The sequence below is a fragment of the Psammomys obesus genome, unplaced genomic scaffold (assembly GCF_907164565.1).
Source record: "Psammomys obesus unplaced genomic scaffold, mPsaObe1.curated_primary_1811, whole genome shotgun sequence".
In the NCBI taxonomy this organism is placed as follows: Eukaryota; Metazoa; Chordata; class Mammalia; order Rodentia; family Muridae; genus Psammomys; species Psammomys obesus.
In genome coordinates this window covers 3,866,849-3,890,667 of record NW_026585504.1, presented here as the reverse complement: position 1 = coordinate 3,890,667, position 23,819 = coordinate 3,866,849, and the positions used below count along the sequence as shown (strand labels likewise).

General features: G+C 44.6%; 1 protein-coding gene across 2 annotated transcripts in view; it reads right to left on the bottom strand.

Moving 5' to 3' along the window:
* Positions 1-6: 6 nt before the first annotated feature.
* Fermt1 (FERM domain containing kindlin 1) overlaps positions 7-23,819 on the bottom strand; it is a 38,343-nt gene continuing 14,530 nt past the window's right edge. For both annotated transcript variants that reach the window (XM_055605891.1, XM_055605971.1), the window contains exons 7-15: positions 17,489-17,596; positions 16,836-16,967; positions 15,174-15,223; positions 9,892-10,016; positions 8,965-9,071; positions 7,567-7,788; positions 6,897-7,021; positions 2,863-3,004; positions 7-1,108 (exon numbers count right to left, since the gene is read on the bottom strand). In XM_055605891.1, the coding sequence (XP_055461866.1) occupies positions 935-1,108; positions 2,863-3,004; positions 6,897-7,021; positions 7,567-7,788; positions 8,965-9,071; positions 9,892-10,016; positions 15,174-15,223; positions 16,836-16,967; positions 17,489-17,596 (1,185 nt within the window). In that variant the 3' untranslated portion in view covers positions 7-934. The remainder of the gene's footprint in view (positions 1,109-2,862; positions 3,005-6,896; positions 7,022-7,566; positions 7,789-8,964; positions 9,072-9,891; positions 10,017-15,173; positions 15,224-16,835; positions 16,968-17,488; positions 17,597-23,819) is intronic.

Below are 23,819 nucleotides of genomic sequence, written 5' to 3'. Positions count from 1 at the left end.
TGTGTGTGTGTGTGTGTGTGTGTGTGTGTGTGTGTGTGTGTGTGTGTATGGCATGTGGATGTGAATGCAGGTGCCCATGGAGTTCAGAAGAAGGCCTAAGCTCCCTGGTAGCCACTTGGAAATCAGTTACGGTCCTCCTCTGGAAGAGCAGCAAGCCCTCTTAACTGCTGAGTCATCTTTTCAGTTTCGTGGCAGGTGCTTTCCATTAGCAGAGAGCTGAGCCTGTCATGGATCTTGGCTAAGGGTGGGCTCCCTATATCCCTTCAGCACCCACGTCTTTAAGGACTTCAATGTGTCCACGGGATTCCCTAGGAATGGAGCATCTAGGGTCAGCAGTAACAGGAAGACCAATGGTTAGAGCAGACGGTCAGTGGTTCACCCTACCCAATGTGACAGTCCCTGTAAACTGATGATGCTGAAGATGACTGTAACCCTGCTTCTCCCTGCTCATCTCTTTGACCTCCAAAGAAAAAATGTATCGAGACTCCCTCTGGCTTTCTGGCAAGATGAGAGCAATGATGAGTTTTGTTAAAGAAGGACCTGAGGTTGTGGAATGAGATTTGTACTTGCTGCAGTCACTTCTGTCCTTCTGCTCTCATTGCTGACTTACCATGAGGCATATAAACAGAAGGTCAGCTAGCTGCTGGTCAGTACATACAGCGCCTGCAAAGCCACAGAACTGGTGCACCATGCTGGGCTGAGAGCAGGCACTGAATGCCCCGCTGCCCGTCTCTCCCCAGCCACTTTATAGGAAGAGCAGCAGGAGCCCAGTCTGCTGCTGGCAGTGTGTTCAGACGAGGCAAGGATCTGGGCCTCTGGTGGTGGAAGTGTACATTGTGGTAGTCTGGAACCTACACACTGGGAACACCACAGATCCTACCCAATCAGAGAACTCCGAGGTCCATGGAGGCCAAACAGGCCCGCTTGCTTCACTTTAGTCCTGACCGCCAGTCAGTTTGTGAAAGAGGTCCTCGTCCAGCGTTTCATTTTGGTCCTTGGATCGGGTGGACAAGAAAATGTAGCCACCGATGTACTCATGCACAATCTTGCAATCTGCACTTAGGCAGGTGAACGCGATAGAGACGTTTTGGTCAAACTCGATCGCCACCTGGAAAAGTAGGCCACGGATAAACTTAACTCCGGCAAGGAAGGGTGAGAAGGCAGCTGTTCTGCCGGACACAGTCCCCAAAGCTGAGGACTGGCTATCTCAGTCCCCCGAATGGGGGGGGGGGGGGAACAAAACAAAACAAAAACAAAACTGGCTTCCTGAAAAATGTCTTTGCTCTTTGCGCCCTCTGGTGGTATCAGCTCTGATGTGTGCCTGGTAAATCATTGGCTCCCTTTCCTCCATCAGCAGCTAAGAAGGTCCCCTATCACTCCCTGTGTGGAAGGCCAGGAAGCTTGTTGGATTCTTTAAGATGAAGCCTCACTGTGTGTAGCCTAGGCTGGAAGCCCTGAATCTGCAGTGATCCTCCTGTCTCAGCCTCCAGAGTGCCAGGATTACAGGCGTGAGCAACCGTTGTGGGCTGCAAACTCTTATTTTAATGGAGAATAAAAGGCCTTAGGCTTCCCAGCAGCCATTGCCTATTATCCCTTCCTCCATAAAAGTTATAAGAACCAAACACTAGAAGACTTAGAGAATGGACCGTTTTCACGCCCCTTCCCCCGAAATTCCTTGCAGATCTTTAAAAATGACTGATACTTAGTCCCTGTTCCTGGACAGTTTCTAGCTTTCATTCTACTCACATGTGCTGGACAGTTAACACTGCTGAAAGGAACCCAGCATTCTGAGAACTACTGCGGGTCTTTTCCAGCTCCTTTATGTTTATTGTTGCTGGTGTTCTTTTAGAAAAATGAGAGTGTAAAAGGAACCCCAGGAGATAGATTCTTTTGTATTTATTTTGGTGTGTGTGTGTGTGCATGCATCTGTGTGCATTCATGTGGAGGCCAGAGAAATGGCCAAGTGCTTTCCTCTATCACTCTCTACTTATTTAATGCAGGCTCTGTCACTGAACAGAAGCTCCATGTCTGAGCTAGGATGCTCAGCTAGCCTGGCATGGGCCTGACTGCACCCTTCAGTGCTGGGGTTACATGCATTTACAGTTGTGCCATTAAGGATCCAAACCCAGGCCACTCATGCGTTCTTAACCACTGAGCTGTCTCACCGTCTGCAAGACAGATTCTTATACCAGGGGCATCAAGCTGTTCTGTGTCATCAGTTGGGTACCAAGGTATCTCTTAGCTTTATCTAGAATTTTCTAATGATGTACGCTTGGCATTGGCCTAGTTATAGTCCCTAGGATGGAAAATGATGGCAGCAGTTACTGTGGGCTCGAGAGCTTGTCTGATAGGACAGGACAAGCTTTCCTTGGTCATCTCTAGGCATCTCTGTTGCTCCCTCAGCTCTTCCTCCCTTGGGCCTCTTCCCCTCTGGGTGAGCACCGGAGCCTGTAGGCCCACAGGCTGTTCTAGCTCTGGGCAGTCAGATCAGGATTTTATGGATTTGTTTGGGTAGGGTTTCATCTACGGTAGTTCTGGTAAGCAATGATTGTGCTCAGTTGTATGTCATCCTATGGTGAGTTTATGAAAATGGAACCAACTGTTTCGAAGTTTTATAATCTGTGTCTATGGGAAAGCTTCACCCAAGCTAAGCCAATTGACAGTGCTAACTGAGGAACTCTGGGTCCAGATGTGTTAGGAAACCATCCAGAAATATATACTGGTATGTTAATGGGCAATTATCACGTTTGTGGCTCTGGAGTTCTAACTCTAAAGGCACCTTTAAAAAAATCGGAGTGGAGCTGAATCTCTGAGAACGCGCATTCGTACGTGAGCTTGGAACATCGGAAGCCTCTGCCTCACCTGCCGGATTTCCCAGTTGACATTCCACTGCTTCATGTTGGCGAATCTCCACGTTGTAATTGGAATCCCAGTGACTGCATCGATTCTAATCAGCCTGTTATATGAAACTCCCAGGACGTCGTCTTTCTTGCTTCCTTTAAATCTGAAAATTAAGGGAACAACTGTTATTCATATACTATTTCTTTGAAATCATTTATTATTATTGTTTGTATGCATGATGTACATGTGTGGGTCAAAACACACGTGTGAAGGTCGGGGGAAAACTTTATTGTGTCAGTTCTTTTCTTCCACCTTAATGTAGGTTCCAGGGAACTCAGGTCACCAGGCTTGTGCAGCCTTTACCTGCTGAGCCAGCTCACTGCCCCCACATACAGTTTCTTAAGGGTCATCTCATCACATTTCTAAATTATCTCGGAAGAAAAGACAATAAGCAACCCGATTCCCAAAGGAGGCCTCTTTTACGGTGATAAAGAGGACATAAACAATGGGAGGGAATTAAGGCTTTCCTGAGGAGGTCAAACCACTTCATACAAAATTAGCACCACTGTGTTCTAGGCCTAGGGGGTAGAATATGCCTGGCCAGCAGAGAGTGAAGACCACGAAAAAGTGAAGTCATGTGCCAGATAAGACAACAGAAGAAAGCAAAGCACAACAGGGAGTTCTAGCATGAGGTTATCACCACTTCAGATAGAGGTCAGAGAAGGAGGTGACAGAACCAGAGTCGATGCCTGGGGGTGAGGGAGCTACACGGATATCTGGAGGAATATTCCAGGCAGAGGGTACAGCCATTTACACATGTGAGTATAGTTAAAGCCTGCCAGGATGTCAGGGGGGCAGGCAAAGTATTAAGGAGGGCACAGGAATGGCAGAAGGCTAAGCTGTAAAAACAGTCTGGGTGGCAAAGAAAGGCTCTAGGTGGTTTTGAGCAGAGGCTTAGCATGGACTGTCCTAGGTTTTACAAGAATAACTCTTGTGCTGTCTTGGAAGAGAAGGCTAGAGGCAGGGGGGGCAGGTAAGGTGGCCCAGGCACTGCCTAGGTGGTGGTGATGGTGAGATTCTGTGTGTGCCTCGAAGGTAGAGCTGGTAGGATTTGCCCCTCTATGTAATGTCAGTGCAGCAGAGACCACAGGGTCAAGAATGACTCGGGGCACATCTGCAGGAGGAGTTCTCACTTAGTGAGGTGCAGAAAAACTCAAGGAGGGGCAGTTAGTGGGGGAAAGTAGGAGTTCTGGACATAGTGAAATGGGATGCCAACGCTTTAAACACTCTGATGTTTGGATGGGTGAATCTGCAGGTTAAGAGAGGGTTCCTGGCTCGAGATACACATCTCAGAGCAATCAGTTCCTTAAATAAAGGAACACAAAGGAATGGCTGAGCCCTGAGAAAGTGAGAATAGTTTGGGGAGTGGTTTAAATCCTACGGGTTTGTGTACTGCAGCATTATAAGAAACTGGGAGACAAGAATGAACCAGGAAAGAAGATTAAAAGAACCGGCCAGGGAGAGGGGGCTAACCAGGGAGAGCTGCAGTGTTGAGATTCGAGGTCCCGGAGGAAGGCATGCTTTACAGTCAGAGGGTGCTCAGAGGTCTTGGGGCACAAGGACTCAGAGTTAGCCACTGGATTCAGCGAAGGTCAAGGGTAAAGTGCAGGTGGCAGGCTGTGGCGTAGAGGGTGGTGCTCGGAGTGGGTTCAAGGTGAGAGGGAACTGGAGACGGTATGTACAATGTGCTTGAGGAGTTCTGCTGGAAAGGGAACTGACATGGGGGCAGCAAGGGAAGATGCCAGGACTAGAGGCTGATCTCAGTGTGGAGAGAGAAAAATCCCAACCAGACAAGCCATTTTCCATCTTATCTCCTACCTTCGATTAAAATTGGGCCTACCTTTCTAGGATCAATTCTATACTTTTTCTTATTCGTCCTGTTACCTCAAGTCTTTATTTTGAAAAGAACAAAGAAAGAAAGAAAGAAACAAGAAAACAAACAAATGTTTTTGAGACAGGGCCCTAATGTGACAGGGCTGATTCTCTTGCCTCATCTCTCAAAGGCTGGGGTTGCAGGTTGGCATCACTATGTCCAGTTTTACGAAATACTAGGGAATTGAACCCAGAATTCTGTGCACGCTAGGCAAGCGCTCTACCAACTAAGCTGCACTTCCAGTTCCCTCCGAGTTTACTATCAGAATTTGACACATGGAAACCCTGTGGGCAGCCTCCAGGAAGTCGTGATTCACAGACCCAGTTTTCTGGGGATGGCCAAGTCCCTGCTGCTGCCTGTCATCCCACAGATGAGGCCTGTTCCATCCCTTCCTTCTAGCCCTGTTCTAGCCTTGGGAAGTGCAGAAACCTATATCTCGGGCTTCTGTCTCAACATCTTTATAATTAAAATTTGGAGGTTCCAGGTGTAGGCGCTGAAGGGGTAAGCAGGCAAAAGGAGAAGTCACGTGGGGAGCAGACGTCCTGGGTGTCTGCACAGGGCCCGCCCACACTTTATAATTAACTACCACGTGGCTCACACTGTTTCTTGTTGGATTTGCTCAACCATGGAGGTCCGACAGCCCCTAGCTGCCCCCTGGCTGCCTCTTGGGAAGACGGATGCAAATGCTGAGGGTCAGAAGCTAGCGTGGCAAGAGGTGTGCCTGGATGCTGGGCCTGGCTGTCTCAAGTATCCCTGCTTTCCGCCCTGTGCTGACCTCCGAGTTACAGGGAAGTGTGTGCCTTGTGTACACGGGTACACATGTGTGTGCAGCCAAAGCTTTGTCGCCTCTGTTTCTCTTCTCTGTGCTTGGGGAGGGACCCAGGGCCTTTGCCACTGCACTCCATCCTTAGCCTCTGATGCTTTCGGATAGTGTCTGGCTGTGTAGCTCAGGCTAGTCTTCCTGCTAGCTTTAACACACAGAAGCCCCCTGCCCTTGTCTTGATTGAGAGGCTAATAAGGGTGTGACAGCATGTGCCATTTCCCTTACTCTTCTTGTGGTGGAGAATAAAGCAGAAGGAATCGTTCCTTTGGGACAAAGAGTATAAGCAAAAGTTAAATGAGATGTGAACAGAGAAAAGCATGAACATATTCCCTTGCTAGCAGAGGCAGGGGGAACCAGATCTTTGGAAACAACCAGGGAAAATGTGTAACAGCATCTTACAACGCAAGCCCATCAGCCGCAATCTGAAATGAGATTGTGACATTCTGCTTGCTGTGCCGGAGAAGAAAGCATACACTTTGCTTAATTGACAGTTTACCTTACTTTAAAGAGTGGGCTCAGTTAGCAAGAAACAAAAACAAACAAACAAACAAACAAACAAAACAAAAACAGTATTTGAAGTTGGAAAAATGACTGGAGGGATCTGGAGAGAAGGGAGTGGCTGAATGTGGGTTGGATTAAAACATTCATTTTTGTTTAGCCTGTCTGTGGACACATTTTCAAGTTTCCACATCCTACAGTGGACACAGCCATCACACTAGTACAGATTATCAATGTCAGTGTCCCTGACTATCCAGTAAACTTAGACAAATCATGTAACTCTTTTTTTTTTTTCCCATAGAAGAATATGTTCTCATCTGTAAAATACAAGAAGGTACGAACAGGTGAACCACACACAGGGCATTCAGGCCGGCAATCTGCAGTGATCCACAGGAATGGGGTCTGTGTCTGAAAAGGCTGGAGAACGTGTTCTGTGTGTTCCCAAGACTGTCTGGAACTCTAGAAAGCCACACAAGGCCAGACCGTGAGATACATGATAGGAAGAGAGACCTGAAATGAAGGGAAGTCACAGGTAGCACAAACATTTTCCATCTAGTTTGGCACAGGCGGTTAGCCTAAAGGAACACAATTTCTTTGTAAAATCTGAACATTTCCTTTCCTACGTTCAGCTGAGCAGAAGGTATGGGAACTTCTTAAGGCCAGTCAAAGTCCTGGCGTTATTTGTGAAAATGGCAACATTCTAAAGAAGAAGAATTTGACCTTCTAGACTGAGAGCAAAGCAGGCTTCGGGAAAGCCGTCAGTGGTTGAAGGGAGGTGGGCCGAATGGACCCTGTAATCACCTGACAAGGTAGTAGGTGAGGCCGAATTCAGGTAAGGACTGCCAGGCCTGGATGAACTGCAGTTTGGCTTCGACCAGGGGCATCTGGGCCACGTTGTGGTGAGCTTCGAGGATCCGGGCTGCCAGCTAAGCAGAAATGGGAGAAATGAGGCTGTGCTTCATGCTCTACTGACTGCTCTGTAGCCACTCTTCTCGCTGAGATCCCCAGTGAACAGTAAGAACAGGCCTCCACCACACTCTGCGCAGACTGACCAGTCTACTAATTAACTAACTGATCAATTCATTCTTGTCTGTCTGCAAGGTTGTGAGAATCCTAGAGTGGAAGGAGGGCCAGGATCAGTCAACACATACACACTTCTAATGTCCGTGCCGATGGCTCTTTTCAGTGTTGATTCCACTGGAGTGCGTTCACCCACGCAACCTTTAACCCACACCATGAAAAGTATAATTTTGATTCTTATTTTGTAGGGAATAAATAGTTTCATCCTTAATTAGGTTCAACCTGGGGCAATTACTATATTCAGTCAGCAGTAAAATGATTTCTAGCAAAATTGACAGTGATTCGGCCACATTTTCTACCACCCAGTCGAATCTCTCTGGTAACCCATTTTTCATGATGATGGCCTTAATCGGACGAGTCCCTGTACACAAACACCCAAGTAGGCGAGAACCTGTTTAGTCTTGTGCTTTTTCGCACAGCGAGGCGATACTAAGCTTTCTGGGTTCATATCCATGCTGTCGAGACTGGAGGCCATCGGTGGGGATGAGCTCCGGTTCTTCATCTTGAGAAATGAAAGGATGCTGACGACCTCTGGCTGGTATGAGCTGTCTGCCATGGTTTTCCCCTTCGATGCCAAGATGCAGGCAGCCATCCACCGGGCATATTGATCCTCCTGTCACAAAAACCAGAGTGCGTGGAAGCAGGTACTCCTGTGGGCCGCCTTGCTACAGACACAGCAGAGGTTGGCTCTGTAGCTGATCACAGCCCAAAGGGTAAGCGGCAATAGAGACCTTAGACTAGCATATAAAGCTCTCACCTCCCAATCAGGGAGAGACGTGCGATGACACACACTCTGAGTGGCTGCTAACTATCGACTGTGTCGGCCACGAGAGCTTGCGTCAGCTTGTACCACTCTGCACAGGGAACTGCGAGTGCAAAGGAGTCCCGAGCGGTGCAAATGAAGCCTCAAACTTCCTGAGAGTTTCATAGATATGATTTCCATATTCATAACATGGCTGACATACATGATGAAAACACACACACACACACACACACACACACACACACACACACCAAAAAACAAACAACAACAGCAAAAAAAAAAAAAAAAAAAAAAAATCCACACCTGGCTGACTGTATTATTTGTAACGTCGTCCATGCTAGGTAAAGATTCTAACTCTCATACGAAGCCAGCTAACATTACCTGGAACAAGACTCCCCCTGCAGAAATTCAGATGCTGTTGGAACATCAGTGCTACACTACCAACCATGTTTGTTACAGAGCAGCAGCTTTGGAAACCATCTCTATGGACTGATCTTTATACAGCTCTATAGAGGCGCCCTCAGCTTTGTAGGAATGTGAGAACACGGTTTAACGATCATCTCCCTTTCAGTACAGAATTCAATACGTTACTAAGTATTTAGTGATTTGCTGTGACACAGGTTTTCTTGGGTGGCTTAGCCAGGTGCAGGCTAGTGCGCATGCTCTGGGGGCCTAAGGGGGCCTAAGCTGGGATGTGTGTAGGTGTTTTAAATGCAGTTTTGGCCGAACGGTGATTTTCATTTACGATGTGTTTACGGGATCGAACCCATTATATGAAAACCAACAAGTCTCCGTGTGTTTTTCTGTTATTTATTTATTTACTCACTTATTGTGTGTGGTGGGTAGGCACACGTGTACCCTGTGGATGGGTGGAGGAGGTCAGAAGACAAGCTGGGGCCCAGTCCTGGGGACTGAACTCAGATCATCCAGTTGGCAGCAGGCACCTTTACACACTGAGCTACCTCACCAGCCCCTGCTCTGAGTCTTAATACAAAGGAGGTGAGGAGATTCAGTGACTTTACTTACATGGTCGCATCTCAAATACACTTCATTCATTCCATCAGCAACAGGGATTAGTAACTTGATTCCAAATTTTCTCCCCGCTACATTCACATCGGGCACAATTTCACACCCTGAAAAACAGAAAGCACGGACGAAACTGAGTGCTGAGAAGTCTGTTGTAATAAATAACAATGTATATCTACAGCCAAGATTGACCACAAGTCAAAGCTAGAGGAACAACCAATAACAGTAATTCAAGGAAAACTAAGTGGCTTTATAAGCAACATGAAAGAAAAAGAAAACAAATTTACTATTTTGCATTCATTTTAGTATGATAGTGGCTGTGAATGTATATATGTACATATATAAATATATATAAATTTTTTTCTTTTGAGACAAGATTCCAATGTGTCCCAGGCTGGCCTTGAATCTGCTGTGTAGCTTAGGTTGCCCTTGAATTCACAGTCCTCCTGCCTCAGGAGCTTATCCTCAGTCCTGGTACAAATACAAAATTCAAAAAAGATCAAAGCAGAAGTGATTTTCTGCTACAGTGATAGCAGAGCTGAGCACAGTGGCTGATAAAGTAACTCAGGGAGCAGAGACAACAATGCACTCATAGTCACTCTGACATTAGAATGGGCACTAATGTAACTAAGAATGAAACACAACATTTCTTGGCATTTTTTTTTTCTTCTGTAGTGCTTGGGATTGAACTAGGAACCTTGCACGAAGTAAATGCTCTACACTGAGCCACACTCCCAACCTGGACACAACTGCTTTTGAGTTAGAAAGCCTCACAGGCTGGGTGAGAAGAGCTATCACAGCATGCTGACCCCGCTCTGCGATGAGAGGAGCCGATGTTTGGCAAGCAGCCAGGCTCAGAGATTCTTCTGAATCCCCTTGGAACCGTGTTTTCAGTCTGTGCCACAGTGAGGTGCAAACCACTCTTACCTCTAATGTTTAGTTTTTCTATTGGCTCTCCTTGTTCAAGTTCCTTATTTTTAAAGTAGGTTATAGATGTGTCTTTAAAGACAAACCAGTACTGCTTGAAAGCTTTTAACATTAGCTTCTTGGGTCTGCAAATTAAAGTACAGCAAATATTTAAACATCAGAACACCAGAACTGCAGAACACATTACTGTACTGTACTACTGAAAACATCAAGCCAATCGGGGCAGCGGAGGCAGCAGATCTCTGTGAGTTTGAGGCCAGCCTGGTCTACAGAGTGAGAGTCCCAGGACAGCCAACACTACACAGAGAAACCCTGTCTCCAAACCAAACCAAACCAAGAACAACAACCCATTAAGCCTACACAACAATATAAAGTGAATGGAACGTTCAGACCATTTCAAGAAAGGATGCTGTTACTTACCCAAAACCTCATGGATTTCTCTCAACTGTGATAACTGAATTGTGATGCCATAGCCCCCCCCCTACAAATATTTGTCAAGACAAGATTACTAATTTCACTCTTCTCTGAAGTCAGTCACTTACTTAGGAAAGTTAAGTAGAATAGACTGATTTTAATATTTTTAATAAGTAGATTTCAACTCCCTGTAGCTCTTGAATTAGATCATATTTAACATGGAAATATGCTACCAAGTTTTAAAAGCATTCAGACTTTGTATTTTCTTTTACGGTTTTTAAAGACTGAGCCAGGACTTGGCACACTAGACAAATACTATCGTTGGACTCCACCCTCAGTCATTTTTGTTTGTATAAAACTGCTTTACTGGGGGGGGGGTAGTGGAGGGAAATGAATGAGAAGAAAATATAATGGCGCTTACGTAGGAAGATGCCATGATGCACTGCTTTGTATGCCAGTCTGAAAGTTACTGAAACACTGTGCTGAGGTATGATCGCCATACCTCAGAGCTGTGTCTACTGTATAAATGTATAAATGTATAAATCTGGATAGCAATGTGAAATTCTTGCCACTAACGCCATATACATGTGTGAAGCCTGTCAAGGCTTTCTTGTGCCCTCCTTATACCTATGCTCTTTAGTGCATGAACAGTTAATTTTCTCAGCAAATCAGAGGAGTAGAACCCCCAGGACTTACTGATCTTACGGAATCTCTGCATCCTTTATTCATCACCCATTTCCTTCTTATTCCAGACCACGCCCCCAGACCACACCCCCATGCTACCCTCTGTTTCACAATTTCATGTTTGAGATACACATTTGTCTGTTAATGCACAGCATGATTCCTGGCAACAGGGTAACCATGGAAACACTGCAGACTATTTTTGAAATGTTATCTTTGGGGGCTGGAGAGTAGGCTCAGCAGTAAAGACCAGTTGCTGCACCCACAGGACAGCTCTAGTTCCATGGGTCCAATGCCCTTTTCTGGCCCCTGTGGGTACCAGGCATTCATACGGCATACATACATACATACATACAGAAAACCACTCATATACATAAAGTATGAAAAAAATCTAAAAAATGTTATTTTCACAATATTACTATCTTTTAAAATCTGGTTATACTATCACTATTTAATAATCGCTTGTTCCTTCAAGGAGAGATCAGCGTGTTTATTGGTTTGGAAGCACATGGTGGCTTATAAGTGATGATGTCATAAGTTTGGGATAGTTATTTTTGAAAAACAAAATGTTACAATACAACTTACAGGCATTTACCTACGTGAAGTAGTGAGTCCCCCCCCCCCCCCAGAGTTTTTGTGACAGGATCTCTTTGTGTAGCCTTGGCTGTCCTGGAACTCGCTCTGTAGGCCAGGCTGGCCTTGAACTCAGAGATGCATGAGTCTGCCTCATGAGTGCTGGGATTAAAAGTGTATGCCACCAGCACCCAGCTGCCAGTGAGTCTATGGTGGGACCAAGCATTCACGATCATTCCCCATTTATTTATGAAGTATTGCAAAGACCCTGGAATAGTCTGAGACCTGTCTTGTCTAGCTTACATGTAAATATAACTAGAAGTCCCTTGTGGTGGTGGCCTGCCTGTAAATACTCAGCGGACAAATTCTAACTGCAGCACTCCTACTAACTGTTCATGGGGTCACATTTTCTGCTCCAGAGTGGCACTGCAGCTGTGCTCACATCTTGCGCTTTGTCCCACTTCCTGTCCTCACGATGTCATCATATCTATAGTGCCGAGACTCACAGATCTGTTTTTCTCAAATGGAAATTCTTAGGATCATGCTTGTTTGGGGTATTTTATGACCTATGTGGAACAGACTTGACAGCTTTGATTGCATGCTCTCAGCACTAGCCAGGCCTCTTCCCACCTACACTGGCTGTCCACGTGACACGGCTGGGCTCTCACCTCTCCGCTGTTCTCCAGCAAAAAATCTGTCCTTTTCCCTCTGATCTTACAGACTTTCCCTTATCAACAACTGGTTTATCAAGATTTACCAATTTAATGATTTATCTTGACTGAAACCCAAGACCCAAGAATTTAAGGACTTTGATTTTCAAGATTTACAAAATATTCTTAAGTAATCTCTCTTGAATGTTTCATCCTTCCCAACTGTTTCTTCAAGAAGACCCAGTAGACACAAGTCAGGCCTCCTTAGTGCATTTAAGTAATATTTTATTTATTTATTTATTCAATTATTTATTCAATTATTTATTTATTTATTTATTTATTTTTGCACTTGTCAAGAGTCAAATTTTATTGAACCCTTAAGTAATATTTTTAACATATGCCTTTTTGGATTTTCTTTGGTGGTATTGAATAATTTGATGGCTAATATACTGAAACAATTAAAAATTTTATTTTGAGTCAGGTTCTCACTCTGCAGCCCGGGCTGGCTTCAGACTTGCAGCAATCCTCAAGTCTCTGCCTAGCAATTTAATATTTCTATGTTATACATTTTGTCTTCAAAATTGCTTCTTAGATCAGATCCTTTCAATAATTCGTTTCTGTTTTGCTAGAATTTTTACTTTTAAATTTACTTAGTGGTTATAATCATATTCACTAGTTTCTTAATCATCTAAAATTATGATATCATCCAAATTATTATATTATATATTTATTCTATTTTATCATCTAAAATTATTAATGGCCCACCTACTCATGTGGCTATGATTTTTAGTGGGAACTCACACTATTTTCCATATGCAGTGTGCTGGTTTCTGTCTCTGAGTATTTTTAGAGCTGCAGTTGCTAAAGCTTCACGGGTCTTGTGGTCCAAACCAGCTTCAGTTCTGATTCCCTTGTCATTTATCTCAACCTTCATGAATCATGAGCCCTGGCTGCGGTTCCACAGAGAGGCTTTCTGTGTCCCACAGCCTGCATTGCCTTCCGCTTCCTCCAAGTGACCCATAGTTTCCTGTTTTGTGTTGGGCGGAGAAGACAGTCCTTGGAGTTCCCACCTTTCCCTGGGCGCGTCTGTCTGGCTTATTGCTTCATCTGACCTGTAGAGCTATCTGTCTTATACTTACATGAAAGCCAAAACACCAGCCCCAGCCGGGTGTGGTGGTACACACCTGTAGCCACACCACTAGGAGGCAGGGGCAGACAGATCTCTCTGTGAGTCTGAGTGGAGCCTGGTCTACATAATAACTTCCAGGTCAGCCAGAGAGAGCTACAAAGTGGCCTGTGTCAAAACAAATGATCAGATCAATCAACCCAACAGATAGCAGCCCCAGGCTACACGAGCCCCTCTCCTGGGCAGGTGGAGACTTCTCGGTCACTTCATGCACATTTTTGTTGACTGCAATCTAGTATTTTACATGGTATTCCTGTGTACTTCTAGCTACACTGGCAAGTGCATCAGACCCAATGTCATCTTGCTGGAAAGTGGAGCTCACTGTTCAACAGTGATAGTGGGCACACCAGAGTTCGTTTAGAAAAACAATAAAGAGCTTCCCTGCAGAAAGAGTAAATAGTCATCCTCAAAGGACTGATCCTCTGTTCTCACATCAACGACGCCCAGGGAAATGCAGGGCCTTCTGAATACTCTACTAGGAATGTAGCTCTACTCTCTCTCTGGTCCTCTTCCCTTTCTCCCCCACATCTCCATCCCCTCTCCCTCATCACCCCTCACCTTCCTTTCTTCCTTTCTTCTATCCAGGAAGTCTACATATTATATTACTATATAGTAAGTTTGGCAGTGTGAGACCTTTGCTAGATAGTGTCCATTCAAGCAGGACAATCTTAGTGATTCTAGCTATAAGTGACAGCTAAAGCCACCAGGCAGCAGAACTGAAGAGGACAAATGTCACTACCAACATGTCATCTCTTTGTAAAATGCCAGAACATCTACAAGAAGGGGTCTTCTTCATTTGTGAAAACTAAATTTCTTTGTAAAATAATTATGCATATTTTATAAAGCCGCATCAAATTACTCTTTCCCCCTGAAGCTCTGAGTATAATTAGACTGACTGTTCAATTGTATTTACAGGTACCACACTTATTACCACAACAGAAGAGCAAACAAACAAATACTAAAAACCCAGTGACAATTATCACCTTTGGACCCTCGCTTCTACTATAGACCACATTTACCATTCAGTCCTTGCAAGTCCTTCTTGGCCTCTTGTATCGTCAAAAGCAACTTGCATTCCCCCTCCCCCACACCAGCTGCTGCAGTGAAGTACTGGCTTGTCAAAAGGTCAACAAACCATAAAGCGACACAGTGACTGACTGCCGTGTTTCTTTCAACCAGCCACTCCTTGGTACTATCACAAAGGTGGCCACCCTTTAAAACAAACAGAGACCGTGGCAGATTGACCAGCACTGAGCAGGTGAATGGAGGCGACCCCTCCCCATAAGCCCAGGGACAAAGTACTAGGAAGAAAACAATTCTTTCACTGCCAAACAGCTCTTACTCAGATGGTGTCAGAGTCCTGAGCCTCCCAATGCGCACCCTAACAGAAACGACATTGCCGTGTGCGTGTTCAGTCTTGCTGACCTGCTCATGTTTACCCCACTGGTCTGTGAGCATGCATGTGCCGGGCCCTCTGCTAAATTCTTCAAATGCCCCTATTTATCCAGTGCTCCAGGCAAACTCGAGAAGAGGACACTCCCACTTTACAGCACAGGAAACTAAAGTCCAGAGTCTAAAAACTGCACTCAGCATGGCCATGGCATGTGGTGGGGGAGGGGCCGCTGAGGTCCAGCCTACTCTTGTCTTATGCCAAAGCCCATAACTCAGAGCCCACCTCTGACCTGTGGACCTGCCCCTGTATGCACTTATGTCCCATCCCAGACCTTACTTGTGAGGGTCTGTTCCAAGGCACTCTTTGGCCATTTCAAGATACTTACCTAAATAATTTGAGATAATCTGCGAGTTTAGGGATATCAGTAATGTCCTCCTAAGGAGAGATGTAAGAGTTACCAGCTGGGACTTCACAGATGGCCCTGCCAGTCCACACCTGCGTCACCCAGTGTGTCAGGCACTTGCCACAGAGAGTTTAAAATCTAAATCAATTAAAATAAAAGGAGAGAGCGAGTTCCTCAGTCACAGGGACCACGGCAGTTATCTCTGGGAGGGGGAGAGGGGGAAAAGAGTGGAAACTGAGTGAGGAGCATGCAGGGGCCCCTGGGCAGGTGACAAAGTCCTGTTTCCCAATTCTGGATGATGACTTGGTCGGCAACATCAGCTTGTTAGTATGTATACTTGTATGTTTTTTTACTTTGTGAGGATAAGAATGTGAAAAGTAAAAAAATAAAATCAATTCATACTTCTTATACCTATACATCATTCAAGTTAGAAATTTGAGTTAGAAATGATGACTTCAGTGTGTGAACAGATCTTTTGTAATTTTTTAAGTTAAAGAGGGTAACTCTAGTAATATCCAGGTCACTGATTAAACCTGAAAGTTCATTCCAAAGTGGCGGTTGATGGCTGGCTGAAGCATATAAAACTACTGAGGGGAAAAAGGAAATGCCTCATTTATTCCAAGAAGGATTAACTTCCTGCTACATATTCCGAGTAGGTGGCAGGTGAAAACAAGCTCCAAAACCAAGCCTTGCTTGGGGAAGGCTCTGCTTTGTGTATTACGTATTTGCTCTTCTATGAAACCCACTTCCTATTTTAAGGCAGTTATTGTTAGAGAACTAACAATGAATGCATAAAAATGTAGTGGCTCATTCTCAGTGCTCAGGCAGATCCAGTTTTAGCGAGCCCACTGCTTGGATTCAATGTGATTCAACCGGTAATCATTCCCTTGGTTGAAGAGGTTAAAACAAAAGAGAAGTGCCCAGTGAAGAGTCAAACCACTGAGGCATTGCAATGAAAAGGCTGCCATCCAAACATCTCTGGGGAGAGAGATGAGGTTGATATTGTTTTTTCCCTTAGGTGTGACTAGAAGGCTTTAGTGTCTCGGAATGTCTGATGATATCCTGGAGCACCGGTTCTCAACCTTCCTAACATTGTGACCCTTTAATACATTTCCTCATGGTGCGATGACCCCTAGCCATAAATTAATTTTGTTGCTACTTTATAACTGTAATTTTGCTACTGTTACGGATTTTAATGTGGATATCTGATCCATAGGATATCTGAGATGTCACAACTCGCAAAAGGGGTCATAACCCTCTGGCTGAAAACCACTGTCCTGAGAAAAGGCTTCTCTCCTGTCAGCCTTATTCAGGGCAACGAATGACCAGACACTAAGGCTTTCAGAGCTTCTTCTTCATCCTCACCTGTGTCCCATGCCATGGGCTGCATGGCCCTTTCTTCACTTAACAGACCAACTCCATGTTGGAGCCCATTGTAATTTCTGTACTGTGCCCACTGATCCCAGGAAGAAATGCAACCACAAAAGCTCCCATCGGTGGTGATAAACTTAACATTCCCTTGCAGAGCTAACCCCAGAATTGGCCGTTCTTGCTAAGTTTGAGTTTCTCATGTAGAAGAACAATTTCTCTTTCTCCCAATCTGCATTTGCAGGACAGATTCTGAGCTAACAGAAGCACTCATACCAAAGCGTTGTCAGCCTTTCCGCCTTCAAGGGTCACTTCCAAACTCGTCAGCGCGGCTTCTACTTCATCGACCTCAGACTTCGTCACAAAGTCCTGTATTTCCGCACACAGCGACAGTTTGCTGATATGATACTAAAACATAAACAGAAGTTTTATTTCTATTTAGTTAAGTGAACATGTTTTTGAGATGGGCTCTTGCTGAGTTGTCCAGGCTGTTGTCAGACTCCCTAGGTAGCTCCTGTCTCAGCTCTCCCACAAGCTGGGAGGCAGGACTTCCCTACATCGCCTGGCTCAAGACAGAGGTTTTAGGAATGTTATGGCCACAAACGGATCATTAACCATCTCTTCTTCTGAACACCTTCTGGAAGGAGGTCTGTCTGTGCAGGAAAATGACATCTAATTAAAGTAATTCTGAGATCTACTGTTAGTTGTGGTCAAACTTAGTTCTGCATCGCCCCTATGCGGGCGGGAGGCAAGTGACGGAGGCTGCAGAAACATAGCAAGCACGCATGCGTAGACTGTGAGGCCCCTTTTACATAGAAACCTATTTTCTTCCCTTTCCTTTATCTCATCAAAGGTACAAACAGAATGCTTTAACCAGAACAAACTAAGCTCCCTCCCCTCCCCCAAGAAAAGCTGCAGATATCCCTAACCTGCAGGGCTGCAAAGATCAGCATTTCTTCTTCTGTGCAGTCGATTTCCTCCAGGAGAACAGCCCACCTAGCTTGCTCGTAGAGCTGGTTTATTCGGACAGCGTCGTACTAGAGAAAGAAACAGGTGAATATATGTGTGTGTGTGGGGCACCAATTTATAGTCCACGGTGCAAAAGTTCTTGAATGACTGAGGCCGTCCCCTGTGAACCACACACTCTAATGTCTAGCTCAGGCAGATGAGAGGAGACTGCTATCTCCCCACTGCCCTGCTCCTTTGACTTCTGAGGTCGGAAGGCACTTTCCCCAAATACTCCCCAGGGCTTTTTCAAGCAGCCAAATGAATCCAGCCTAGGTAGCATGATTTTTCCTCTCTTCATCACTTTCTATTGAATGTAAAAACATGCACTACATGATAGGTAGTCAAAGAGGAAGCTGCTTTTCAAACTCTGTCATTCCAAGAATATGACAGGAACTTTTAAAATGGAACCATATACCAATTCTTTAGTAAAGTAGAGGAAGTAATTAATATTCAAGCACTGACAAGACAACTCTGAAAAAGAACCACATTGAAAGACACTTGTACCATCAGACATCAAACACAGAAACCACAACAGCATGGTATTGGCTTAGGATGGACACCAGTTACTAATGCAAGAATACACGTACACACACATGCACACACACATGTACACACACACACAATTTACTAGAAAGTAAAAACATTACGTACAGTATGGAAAATGCATGCATATTTGAGGGAAAAATCCCAAACAAGAAAAAAAATACACATGAACTGGTGCATGATTTAAATATACAAAACCTCAATGGGTTCCACCTCACACCCCTATGGTGATTCTAACCTGAAAACCAGGCAATAACCGCAGGTGGTGAGGATGTTGTGTGGTTAGAACATAAGTACGCAGCTGGCTCTAACACGGGACAGAGGAACCAGTCACAAAGAGTAGGAGCCAGCAATTCCTTTGAGAAAGTGAGAGCAAGAACCCAAACAGATACGTGGACTTATTTACAGCAACGTTGCCCATAGCAGCCAACATGTTGAAGCAATACAAATGCTGTCAGCAGATGAGTAGATGAAAAATGGAGTATTTGTCCGCGTGGTAGTTTGAATAAGAATGGCCCTCATAGGCTCATGTTTGAGTACCTATTCTCCAGTTGGTGGAACTGTTTGGGAAAGATTCTCATTGGAGTAGGTGTGTCACTTGGGGTAACTTGAGGTCTCAAAGCCCATGCCATTCCCAGCTAGCTCTTTTCCTTCTTTCTGCTCCAGTGCCATGCCTGCTGGCTTGCTGCCGTGCTCCCCAACCTGATGGGCAGGACTCACCCTCTAAAACTGTAGGCCCCAATCAACTTTTTTTTTTTTTTTTTTTAATAACATGCCTTGACCATGGTGTTTTGTCACAGAAATTGAAGAGCAACTAAGATACTGGCTTAAAGGAAGGGAAGTATCTACCTATCGGTCTATCTATCAATAGTTGAACAATTCTGTGAATACATAAAAAATATTGAACTGTGCATATCGTGTGAGTGAATTTATGGTCTTTATATGGGTGGAGGAAGCCTTCTGCTTCCTTTCCTTTCTCCCCTATTGTCCTTCCCCTCTTCTTCCTGATTTTACTCTCTCTCTTTGGTATTGGGATTAAATCTCCAACCTGGAGCATGCTAACAGCATGCTCTACTGCTGAACCTCATTCCCTGGGAAGGAGGTTCAACATAAGACAAGATTCCTAAGCTTTATGATGTATAAGGTAGATTTGACACATAAGTTAAACACTTACAATGAAAAATACATTTTAAAATAAAGATTGAAAGAATGTACTTTTGTAAATAGAAAAGTCAATATCCATTAAATACAAACCAGTCTCATGAATGAATACAAAATCAGACAGTCTAGGAGGATATAGAGAAAACATAAACAGGTGTCTCATAGAGAAAATCAAATAGCCACTTAAACACTGGGAAAGTTGCACTATAAAAAACTAGAGAATTCAAACTAACAGAAGAACGACAGAATCTCTGTTCTTTCAGACTGGAATCCCTTTCAGGTGTTGATGGTATCTAATGCTGTGGGCTGAGGAGCAGCTGGTACCTGTAGCAATGTGTTCAGTAGGAAGGCTATGTAGACACAACCCTTAATTCTTGCGCTTTGATGAGTATCTAGACAGAAATGCAGGCACTCATGGACATTCTGGGAAGAATGCTCTCCCTATTTGGATCCCATCAGTCTATGGGTCAGTCGTTCTTGGATTATGTTTCAGTTGATAAAAGAGCAAATTAGACTATTACTGACATGAATGGCAGCTCCGATAAGGTAAAAAGATGCAAGTTCAAAGCATGTAAATGCTCCTATCTACACAGGAAATACAGGCCTTGGAAATCTGGCAAAATATGTAAACATGTGTGAAGAATGTGCAGAGATGGTTAGCCAAGAAGTTGTGGTTGCCTTTAGGAGTCATAGCAAAGGATGGTTTCCTTTCCTTTGTTCTTTGAAATGAGTTTACTGTGTATACTTCTTGTGTATAATTAGGGTTTGCAACATGAAACAATGGTATAATATGGATTATAAATTGGATTTGTGTGTGAAAAGAGCAGCTAACATCAGAAATAATAATGCAGCAAAAACCTGCAGTACATACATGCATACTTCTCACGGTCCTCACATCCTACACGGAAACTATAGAATTATTTATCCTGCTGTCTGCCACTTTCTACCCTCTGACCTATATCTCCCTATTGTCTAGCTACCTGAATGGTGCTGCCCTTGTTTATACTGTAGCTTGATGTGTTTTTATTTTTTACTTTTTACTCCTACTTCTTCTATTTTTGGAGTCCAAGTACAAGGGTATGCTTCATTTTACTTGGCATATGTGTCCCCCAGACCCATCTGTGTTGTGACAAATGGCAAGATCTCTTTTAAGGTCATGCACATATACATACTGAGAACTTCAAAGAACCTATCCATGCAAGCTAAATACTGTTTCTATTCTAAACAATCCCTCTTTACATTTGACTTAGAAAATAACCTCAATTTTGACAGAATATGTCTAATAAAATCTGCCTTGACCATAAGATGTACAGTTTAGTGGCAGAGGTACATCCACAATGTCACGCAACCACTATCACCATCATAGACTCTTCATCTTGCAAGACCAAGATTCTAGTCTCCTTAAACCATAGTTTCTATGTTAGGTTTTGTTTGTTTTTAGGAAATGCTTTCTGACTTCTTTGTGTGTGTGTGTGTGTGTGTGTGTGTGTGTGTGTGTGAATGTGGCATGTGTTTGTGTGCTGTATGGACATGTATGTGTGTAGGTGTGTGAGAAGGCCTAGGGGGTGTGTTGCTATCCTCTTCTATCACCCTCTGCCTATTCCTTTGAGGCAAGATCTCTCTCTGAACATGGAGCTCATGGCTTTTCAGCTTGGATGGCACCCAGGACGCCTCAGTGGCCCCTGTGTTTTCTCACTTCAGTGCTAGAGTGACAGGCATGCGTGAGAACATGCCTAGTTAGCTACTTGGGGTTGAGGATCTGGGCTCAGGTCTTCATGTTGTGCGGCAAGCACTCTTAATCACTGGGCCACTTCTTCAGACCCGTGTGAATTTTGCATTGGGTATATACATTATACTATCTACTTAGAAAAAAATAAAATTGATAAAACATGAGGGAGGATTGGAAAATACCAAGAGCACCTTAGCAGACTCATCGTGAGTTGATTAACACTGACTTATTTTCCCTTTTGCATTAATCTTACACCTGTTAAGAACAGAGGCAATGGGGGATGTGAAGCAAGCCCAAAGCAGCCAACAGCACTGATAACGGTTTGTGGGAAGCAGACATGTTGTGTTGACATGTTCCTGCTCTCCACTTCTAAAGCTTTTGGGAAAGGCAGACAAATGCAGAGCCGAGAGGGTGGGACTTAGGAGGTAAGGGTACTGAGACCCTCAAGAAAATCTGTCTCTGTTCTGTGATCCGCAAAGACACCTTAAGAGCTGGCTGGCTGGGGACCCCCACACCCTTTCACCCTGCCAGATAAATGGAAGTAAACAGTGGTTCTACAGCACCGTTCACAAGAGGCCTGTGCAGACACAATCAAATGCCCTCACCGAGCTAGAAAATGAATAAACAAATTGCAGCCTCCTCACACGGGAACCACTTAGCAACAAGAAAAGCATGATGCCTTATGAACATGCCAGGGGAACCTGACACAACCAGTGTTCATCAGCATGGAATTTCTAAAGGTTTATTTTACTTATTTATTACATATACAGTGGCCTGCATGCCGGAAGAGGGGACCAGATCTCATTATAGATGGTTGTGAGCCACCCTGTGGTTGCTGGGAATTGAACTCAGTACCTTTGGGAGAACAGCCAGTGCCCTTAACCTCTGAGCCATCTCTCCAGCCCCCAGCATGGCAGTTCTAGAAAGGGCAAACAGAAGGCAGACCAGGTGGGGTTAGGGTCAGAGACTCACTGAAAATAGACCCAAGAAAAAGATTTGGGTAATGGACTGTGGTGATGGTTATACACGTGCATACATTTATGAAAACAAAACATGAAACAAAACAAAATCATTGCATTGTACACTTACAGTAGTCATATTATTTTTAACTTACTTTTTGGTGTTTTGTTTTTTGTTTGTTTTTAAAAAAAAGGGTCTCATGCAACCCAGGCTGGCCTCCAAATTTTTATGCAGGCCAGGTTGAACTCTTGCTCTTATTGCCACAACTTCTTGAGTGCTGGAATTACAGGTGTGTGCCATGATGCCTGACTTCCAGTGAATGAGTTTTATGGTACATGAATTATCGTTCAATCAAGACTTGACAACGCATGCTTGCCATATATGGGCACGCGCCTGTCATCTCAGATAAAGGGGAGCTTGCAGCAGGAGGATCACTTAGAGTCTAGCCTGGGCCATGTAGCCAGTCCCGTTAAAACCAAACAAATCCAAAAGCCAGGAAGCCACTACCACACCACACACAAAAGAGAGACCTGTTTTAATTCACACATTATAGACAATATCTAAATAGTGATGTCAAAATGGTCAAAACTTACATTTGAACAACAAACTGTCAACCTATATGTCTATAAGCCCCTTAGTCCTAGCATATCTGGGTTCTATATACTGCAGGAACTCAAAAGGAGAGGTCACTCAGCAAGGCTTTCCCCCGTCAAAAAAGATTCTAAAAGTATAATAAAACCTCTCATATCTGAACATCTTTCCATGCTCCGCAAGCCAAATAAAGTAATGGTGTGTTAAATACATTGAACTACAACCATCTGCAGTTACAAGTTAACAGTAAGAGATCAATAGAAAGTGGAATAAGATGCTCAATAGGATCTGGGAAAGGACTCAGCGCTGGCCAATTCTTGTCCCTACAGCTGTCCAGGGACTCTCTATTGGCCCTGCCTGGCTTTGGGGTTCCCCCTCAAAGGTTTTCCCATGCGGGTACTGAGGCATTGTCTACAGGTCGTAGGCCTATATGTCCTGTCTCAGAATAATTTTAGCTGTTCTCCATTGATTTAGAAACAGGGTTTTCCTAAGTGGATTGCCGGATAGTTTTGTCTACTTGACACCAGCTGAAATCACCTGTAGGCAAGCCTGTAGGGCATTTTATTAATTAGTGATAATGGGAGAGGGCCCAGCCAATTGTGGGTGGTACCACCCCTGGGCTACCAACCTTGGTGGTCCTGGGTTCTCTAAGAAAGCTGATACAGAGTCTGAGGGAATGGCCAATCAGCTTGAAACCCACCCCCTGACTCTATTAATGACATGCTGCTGTGCTTGCAGACAGGATCCTAGCATAACTGTCTTCTGAGAGGCCTCATCCAGCACCTGATGAAAACAGATGCAGACCCACAGCCAAACGTTAGGCAAATCTCTGGGAGTTCTGTGGAAGACTGGGAGGAAGGATTAGGGAGCTGGAGGGGTCAAGGACACCACAAGACAACCTATGGAGTAAATTAACCTGACCCATGGGTACTCAGAGAAACTGAACCACCAACCAAAGAGCGTGCATGGGCTGGGCCTAGGCCCCCTTACACATGTGTAGCAGGTGTGCAGCTCAGTCATCATGTGGGTCCCCTAACAATGGGAGTAGGGTTTGTCTCCAAATCTGTTGCCTGCCTTTGGATCCCTTTCCTCTAGCTGGGCTGCCTTGTCAGTGCGACAGGATGCAGGATGCACTTAGGTCATGCTGGGGCTTGATGTGCCAGGTGGATTGGTACTCGTTGGTGGGTATTGGGCAGAGAAGGGGAGAGGGGAATGGTAGGAGGGGGCTGTGAGGGTGGGATTGGGAGGAGAGGAGGGAGGGGGCTACA